This window comes from Laccaria bicolor, genomic scaffold (assembly GCF_000143565.1).
Source record: "Laccaria bicolor S238N-H82 LACBIscaffold_5 genomic scaffold, whole genome shotgun sequence".
Lineage (NCBI taxonomy): Eukaryota > Fungi > Basidiomycota > Agaricomycetes > Agaricales > Hydnangiaceae > Laccaria > Laccaria bicolor.
Window position 1 is genome coordinate 216,641 of NW_001889876.1, and position 8,705 is coordinate 225,345.

General features: G+C 45.4%; 1 protein-coding gene across 1 annotated transcript; it reads left to right on the plus strand.

Annotated features, from left to right (window-relative positions):
• Positions 1-839: 839 nt before the first annotated feature.
• Positions 840-5,071, plus strand: LACBIDRAFT_323934 (uncharacterized protein; the record flags this gene model as incomplete). Its single annotated transcript, XM_001877250.1, has 15 exons — positions 840-977; positions 1,036-1,206; positions 1,268-1,594; positions 1,660-1,972; positions 2,032-2,079; positions 2,133-2,197; positions 2,259-2,373; positions 2,404-2,454; positions 2,513-2,807; positions 3,491-3,773; positions 3,853-4,092; positions 4,186-4,323; positions 4,398-4,493; positions 4,562-4,754; positions 4,815-5,071. The coding sequence occupies 15 exons, from the start codon at positions 840-842 to the stop codon at positions 5,069-5,071; spliced, it is 2,730 nt and encodes a 909-aa protein (XP_001877285.1).
• Positions 5,072-8,705: the final 3,634 nt, after the last annotated feature.

An 8,705-nucleotide genomic window follows, 5' to 3' on the forward strand; every position in this document is an offset into this window, starting at 1 on the left:
GATCATGCTTCGTAGCACGTGACCGAATGACTTCTCGCGTCAGGTACGCGTCGAGTTTCTATGCTCGCGCGTTTATCTTTAGAATTAATATCTTTTAATCCATAATAAAGTGAGACCCTGGTTTGGTGTAAACTCCAACACCCTGTGCGGGGGTGTTTTTACTCTAGAACACTCGGTAGCGTACTATTTCATGGTAGTGTAGCCTTTTATTAGACTTCGAGTATATTGAGGTGATTCGGTCACGAACCGACCACAATTCCTACTGTCTAAGGCGTGCACATTTCTCGGATGTAAACTTTAATCGACTAGACCGGGTTGCGTCTAACGATCCTTATGATCAATGTGACTGTATTTCTACTATAGGAGGTTTTATAGGAGAAATCGCTAAAATTCGCATTTTTACGGGTGTATTGTTACACTCCGTATCATCTCCCCCTCACTATAATACTGACCGTCCTCGGTCATCACTAGATTCCCGTATGAGGACGTTCCCCTCGTGTTTCTCTGGATTTTATATTGATATGTCTTCAAAAGATCACCGTCTGTCAAGCGTGTCTTTTATCCTTCGGCGTCAATTACTATTACTAGTGCAGGCGCGTTATTCTTCGAAGACATGACATCATATTCCTATTGTTGCCTAGGTACGCCTTAGTTGATTAACGTTTTTGACGTCCATTAAGATTTTCAGGGTCGATGGAACCGAGGGATTCTCAGCGATCTTCTCCCGTAGACTATTCTTCGGAAAGTGCCTCGCTATTCCGTATGTTCCGCCTGACGTTCCTATAAACTTCGTGCTTTATGGGAGCGATTGTCACAATTTCTTTCTAACTTTCCCCATCATGCCTACCGCATTCCTTGGTTGTCGCGCCGCCGTTCAAGCGTTCGAAGTCGGCATTGACCTCTTCTCGCGTTCCCGCCTCAACGCTATGTCTGAGGCCGAGATTATGGCTACGCTATACCGCCTGCATAGTTATATGGTGAGTCTCTGTTCTTTTCTTTTATTCTCTGCTGATTTTCGACTTTTTATTGCCTTAGTTAGCATTGTTTTCAGACATCCTCGCTCGTCCTGGTGGTCCTACGCCACACGAGTCTCGTTTACTGGCGTCCATTTACAATGCCGCCCAACGCGTTGAAGAACGCAACCGAAGTACTGCCTGGGAGGAATGGCTGCAAGAACCATTGGATGGTCATGCGCTTTATAGCCCTGTAAGTAACTTTCTTCCGTTCTTTCTTTTTATTTTCCTTCTAATGATTTTTATCTTTCTAGGGCGAATGCCTAGACTCCAGCTTTACCACGGGGTACATAGGAGAGGAGGACGCGCCGAGCGACCGCGGGTCTTCGTCACCTCCGGGGATCATTACTCCCCGAGGTCGAGCTCATGTCGTTCAGTCCCCTTCTCCTACGGGATCCGATCCGTTGTTTCTACCGAGCCCTGGCCCAGAGTCCCTGCCAGTTTCCTCGCCTGACTCGACGCCGCCTGTCCCTGTTCGAAGGTTGAAGCGTACTCGTGCCATGGTCATGGACGAAGATTCGGATGTGGTCGAGATCATCGATCCTCCGTCTTCAACGCCCTTGAAGCTGGCTATTGGCCCTGTAAGTTTCTTCATTTTCCTCTGCTTAGACATTTTTACTAACTTTTTTTTTTTTTGGTTTCTTAGCCAGGTAAACGACGCAAGATTATTGAGAAACCCTCGTCTGATGACGAGGCCATCCAACATCCCAACCGTTCACGTTCGAGCTTGTCGGACTCTGTACCTCTCGCTAGGCCTTTGCGTGCAGACAAGGGCAGAGCTCGCGCCAAGACGCCTCCGCCTGTTGCAGGTTCATCTCGAGTTGACAAGGGAAAGGCTCGGGCGAGGACTCCTCCTACTACTCGTAGTTCCGCCAAGCGTACTGCCTTTAAGCCACCGGTGGTCAAGCAGAAGGAAACTTCTGTTCAACCCAAGCGTCGCGGTCACCCTCGTAAGAAGTGTAAGCTTTTTCTCTTTCTCAATTTGCTTTTTTAACTTTATAATTCGGGTTTTTTCCAGCTCCCGTTATTTTCCAAGAGCCCATCGTGTTCGACAAGAAGCGATTTAGTAAGTCGTTCTTTTTACTAGTATTTTGGTTACCCTGCTGACTTTCTTTTTAGAACGTGCCACCGCTAGATTTGGGCTTAAAGAGCTCCCCGCGGTTCTTAAGGGTACGCAAATCCATGTATGTCTCCTCCTCTCATTTTTGTCTGAGTTTTCATAGGTACTGATACCTGTTTTATTAGATGCCCGAACCTTGCCTTCAGTGCTCCGCGCGCAAGGATTCCACTGTCAAGAACTGCACCTTTCGTGGGTGGGGAACTCCCTGCGGTCCTTGCGACGCGGCGCATGTTTCTTCGTGTGAGTACTATCTGAATGATGAACGCCGAGGGGCCGTCAGGGATGTCATCCGTAACCGGTTGGCTATTCATGCGCCTTCAGGTATGATTTTTATTTTTATTTTATAGTCTTTTTAATGACTTTTCACTTATTTTTCTAGCTATATCTGCGCTGATGGAGTCCATCGAAGAAGACACGCTTCATATGCGCACCCTATCCGCAGTCCTTGAGGCCATTCGCCATCGTCGCGACGCCAATCTTCGAGAGTTCGCAAACGCCATCGCGGACCTGTGTCTCACCACCGAGCCTGGAACTCTTCTAGGCACTGTTTTCGAGACTCGCGAGGAGTTCGGCTCGTGGTACAGCTTCGTTCAAGACTTTGTAGATACTCAGGGGGTCCCAGTGCCTGCGGGTTCAATGACGGCCGATTTGGAGAGACTCGTCTCACTTTTTCAGTGAGACGATTCTCCTCCCATTGCTGGGCCTTCATCTCTGACACCTCGTCAACGCCGCGTCCGCTCGCTGTCCCTTATTCCTTCTATCGCCGTTGCTTCGCCTGGTCTTCCACCTTCCGCCCATTCTCAGGAGGAGGAGGAGGAGGTTATCGACGAGCTTGTTGACGAGGAGTAGGTGCGCTTGTTTTTACGGACTCTTTTACTTGGCATGCATTCGGACATCTTAGTTTTTGGACTTTCTATATCAACCTTTTTGTGTCATTATCTTTTGTAGTTAGATTCTGCTGTCCTTATAGTAGAATCTTGACTTTGTCTTTCTTGAACTTTGAGATTTGTTCCTAAGTGAGAGCCTTTTTGCATGCTTTCTAGAGTGTGAACTTGTGAATTTTTGACTTTATTTCGCATTTTTCTATCAAATTCATTCTGCCTTAGGGTTTTATTGTCTCTAGTTCGCGTTTTTATGACTCTTTTCCCCTTGGTGGTTTTAGTGAATCATGAAATCGAATTTTTTATCTATCAAGGTAGCCTTGATCCCTCCCCCTCACTAAATATTGACTGTCCTCAGTCAAAACGACTAAGTTCATAGGTCACGTGGCGCGGGAAATCCAAGGCTCGGAAAGTTTATTCTATTTTTAGACGTGATCGCGCTGGAACGCGCAACTCCAAATTTTTCATGCTTCAAGTGAATTGCAACGCGGAATTTCGGAACGCGCACACCTTGGTCTCAGACACACAAATAAAAGCAGGCAGTGGCGAAAAATTTTCGGACAGAACAGTTTTTTGCTTTTCTACCACGCACTCTCATTTTACCACTCGCTCATTATGTCTATCCCACACAACGCTCTTCCCGCCGCTGTCAAGCTTCGTGAGTCCGCTCTCACTGCCTTCAAAACTTATCAGGACATGAAAGAGGGACTGAACAGCGCTGCCGCTCCCACCATTCTTGGCATAGCCGCTAATTACTGTGTAAGTCGCGGATTTTTCTGTTATAAACTTTGTATTGTCTATTTCTTCGAACAAAGGCTAATACTGCGCACTTGACTAGGTTCAGCTTATCGACACCAAGGATCCGTGTCTGCTTATGCACCAGCCAATGCACAACGTGCTTTTCCTTGTTAGAGGCGAGTACAATACCCGCAGCACTGGAGTTCACGCCATCGCGCCCCCAGCCGACCTCGACACTATCAAAGAATATTGTCGCGCCGTTCTCGCCGCGCGCGCCGCTGCGCAGGTCGTTCCACCACCTGTTACTGCTCAAGCTCAGGCTCAGGCTGAGATTGCAGAGGTAATGGCCGCCGCTAAAGCCAAGGCACGTTTATACTTATTTTGTTCATCTTTTCTCATTTTATTAACGCAGCGCGGATACATTTTGAAACAGCATCCCCGCAAGCTTGTCAAGTCCAAGGCTGTTGTTGAGGACAAGGATGACGAGGTCGAGATTGTCCCCAGCCCCTCGGATACCGACGTTATGATGGGTGGGTGTGATGGCCCCAACGCTATCACTGCAGCTGACACCGTGCGTTTTTTTTTTTTTTTTTTTTTTTCTTTTGAGCAGAACACAATTTTAATATTGCGTACCGCTTTGCTCAGATGGCAGTGGACAACCTCTTCGGTGACGAAGAAGTCAAGGACGCTGCTTCCTCTCCCAAAGAGAAAGGCAAGAAGCGCGCTGCCTCTGGTCCCAAGGTAAGCTGCTATTATTGCGTGAGTCCACTGCCACGTTGTTAACTTCATATTTTATTCGGACATAACAGACCCCAGNCAAATCCAAGCATGCCGAAACGGTCAGCATTCCCTACGACGCTGTTCCAGGCATGGACACTAACAGTCGCGAATTTCACAAGGCCCTCGTCGTCGAGCATGCCAAAGGCAGTTGCGCTGGCGACAAACGCCCTCGTACTGAACCGCCCTTTATTAGTGGTTTAGCAGATCTTCAGTCTCGTCAAAGTTCGTATTTATCTTTTATCTTCATAAATCGTAAACTAACGCGCTTGTCCTTTGTTATAGACGAGTCTGCCAACTCCTTGCTCATCGACAACCCTCTGTACAGGGAGATCTTAGCGCGCGCACATGCTGCTGTTACCAACCGCATGCCGGCTTATCCCACCCTTGCTTATTTCAAGCAGCAAGAGGTCGATCTTCGTGAACGCGTTCTTCTTAGCATGCAGCGCCTCGACTTGGAGCTTCGTCTTCGCGATGTACTTGTCGCTGATTACGAAATTGCCCTTGCCCAGATTGCTGAGCGTGAAGTAACTAAGGAGTAGTAGAACTATCCGAACTTTTTTTTTTTTTTTTTTTGTAGACGGACACCTAGAGCCCGCATGTATAGTTGACTACGCATGGAAAATCTAGAAGGCGCTTGCGCATTATGTTTATAAACTGCTGGAGGTTTTTATTAAACTTTTTAGCCAATTTTAAAGCATAAGTCTACTAAGCCTCTTCTTCACTTAAATCTTCGATTTCTTCTAAGTCCCCGGATTCATCTGCGGAAGACCCATCAAGATTAACTCCTTCAAAGTAGTAATCTCTTGCGTTAGGTCTTTCTTCAACGCCTGTGTTTTCGATTTCATCCAGTTCCTCATTGCTTGCATCAATAAGTGTACTGAAGTGCTCAGGTAAGTCGATCCTTTCTCTTGCGAAATACGGAATGACTCTGAACGCTCCAATTTTATTGTGATTGACTGATCCGTCCAGTTCACAAACTATATATGAACCTCCCTTTGTTCGACGTACCACAATCATAGGTCCCAGGTATCTTGGTTGCATTTTACTATTTAATGACGAGGATACTTGTGAATTTCTGATAAGCACCAGGTCTCCGGGTTTATACATTTGACCACTGATTTTATGGCGGTGGCTTAGTTCATATTTTGCCACTCTTTTCATTTTTTCTAAGGTGACCCTCTCGCGCATTTCCGCCACATGCTGCCTGTGTTTTGCTAATGCTTTGGCTCTATAGCCAATCAATTCTGCAGTGGACAACATACGATCTGGTAATTTTACTAACCAGGTAGCCTCCTGTACGTCGAGAGGTAATATTGGATGTGTGCCTGTTACCATAAAGAACGGCGAACAACCAAATCTTTTTCTAATCGTGATCCTGTCAGCCCAAAGTACTTGCCAAAAGAACCAATACCACTTGGCAAGGTTCTTGGGTCCACAGCACTTTGTGAGCATTTGTATAATATCCCAGTGGGGCCTTTCGATTCTGCCATTTGCCTTAGAATTATACGGAGATATCCTAATACCCTTTATCCCGTATTTTTCTTCAAGCCATTTTACAGCAGCAAGGAAAGCCGAACCATTGTCAGTTATTATTACTTCTAGACAACCCCATCTGCAGATGACTTCTTCAAAAAGCCATAAGCCGACAGTTCTTGCAGTTTCACTTTTTAGGGGTTTTCCTTCAACCCAGCTTGACAGTGCACACCTCCCATGGACGATGTACTTACATCCATTTGATTTCGGAGTCATGTGTACGGTATCAGCGTGTAGTCGTTGGAAAATAGATGGTGTATGTGTCACGGTGGGTGGGATTTCCACCACACGTTTGGTTCGTTCCTGACAACGCTGGCATGTTTTCACATACCAATGTACGTCTCTTTCGATTTCAGGCCACCAAAAACGCTCCGTTAACATATTCTGCGTTGCATATGCTCCCCTATGTCCCATAGCATCGTGTGCAGATCTCATCATGTACATTCGGTGAGACTCGTCGACCACTAGCTTGTGACGTGATTCAATGCTTCGACGATATAATCTATCCTCTTTGTCTAGGAAGAAACTTTTTGCAAATCTTACGAAAGCGCCATACTTTTTATCAGAATATCCTTCGATCTTTTTAGGATTTTTCAGCCATTCTCTTAGTATAAGAAGGAATTCATCCTGTGACTGTCCAATGAATGACCTATGAGTTTCCGGGTAAGGTTGCTCTGTTTCTAGTTCATCAAACCTGGCCTCCAGGCCTGGTGAAGTTAAAGTCGAAATCATGTAAGTTCGAAGAAATTCCTTCTGTTCTGGGCTGCTTTTTGTATGATCTGGATCATTGTCCACTCTTGTTTTCACATCTTTAGCTATTTTCTCTGTCATTGCTATTTCCCTGTCTAGTTCATCCTGAAAATCTAAGATGTCTAGAGCCAATTGTTGGATATATCCCCCCCTCGAGTCAATTTGATCTTTGAAGGTTTCGAAATCCAAAGGGGGCTCCCCTCCATCTGGATCTGGTAACACTTCAATGACACCAACGGGTTCGTCGAGATGTTCATCTGAAGGTGGATACACATCGTCACCTGGTTGAGCGTTTCTGCGTGATAATCCATCTGCGCCAAAGGTCTTTCCTTGGACATGCTGTAACTTAAAATGGAACATTAGACATGTGTCAATCCATCTGTTGATGGTTGCATTCGGTCCCATTTCAGGGTTTCGAAGCATACCAGACAGGTATTTCGCGTCTGTTTCCACAATTAGTTTTCGACATCCTAGAAGCCAATATGATGCAGCCTGTAAAGATCGCATTAAACCAAATAATTCTCTTTTTGGTTGAGAAAATCGAGCTTCTCTATCATTCAAAGTTATAGAACCAAACCTGGCATACTGCCTAAGCCCAGTCGTATGGCTATCCTGATATATGTAGAACCCAACCGCTTTCCAAGAGGTGTCTACAGCTAGTACCACTGGGTTAGGATTATTTTTGTAATCCAACGGCACGAGCGCTTTACTTTCGCGAAGTGAGGATTTCAATTTGTCCATAGACTTTTCTTGTGCCGGTCCCCATACAAAAGGAGCTCCCTTTTTGCATAAATCGTTGAGAGGTTCTGCTTTCTTTGCAAAATTCTCAATAAACATTCTGCAGACCCCTACAGTTCCTAGAAAAGCCCTGACATCATGTAGGTCTTTACAAGGTCCCCAAAGATCTATAACTTTCATTCTTTCAGTTTCCGGTTTTCTGCCTTCATAAGTGCATAGGTGGCCTACTACTGTTATTTCAGCCGCACAAATTACCGACTTAAATCCCGAAAAGGTTCCTCCAGCATATTTCATCCTATGAACTACCCTGTTAGCATTTTCGAAGTGTTCCATTATGAACCTTCTTATACCGCTATTTTCAGGTATAGTCTCATATTTTCCATCTGGCAACTCATACCTTGTTGCAGGCCCTCTGACAGGCACATCATCAATATATGGTACAGTTACTTCAGGAATTTCTTCTTGTAAAATATACGTAACATCATCATGGAAAATTGGAACGGAATTTGTCCAACCCATGGGTAGAGTGACAAGCCTTAAAGCTCCAAAAGGTGTTTGAAATGTAGTCAGATCCCTGGAAGTTTCTGCCAAGAGCCTTTCATCATATCCTACGTATAAATCAAACATTCCTCCACAAGCACGACCAGCGAAATGCGTAGCAAGTGCATCGGTTGCCGGTGGTAACCCTGAATGCGCCATAGTCACTGCATTTAAAGGTTCCAGGCTATGTACAAGCCTCAAACTTTTTCCATCTTTCTTTAATACACAAAACCATCTTGACCTATAAGAAGAATTTGAGGGTTCATATACCCCAGCATCCAATTTGGTCTTAATAATTCTGCACACTTCTTGATAAAGTCCAGGAGGTATTGGAATATTTTTCAAAACCCACGGCGTATGTGGAATTATTGGAATGTCTACGGGTGGGAAGTATTCTGTTTTGAAGCTCCCCCTCTCACTATCATCCCAAGCAAAGGCTTCGTTGTTTTCCATCATAAAATGATGTAGTAGTTTGTGCTCCTCTGGCCACAAGAAATCGCCGTCATGAACTTTGTCAAATTGCTCTCTTCGCTCTTCAGTATAGCGTCCCGTGGGTGTGAATTTTGGTGGGTTTCTATTCAGCTTTGGCAAGGTGTCCATTGGATCGCCTTT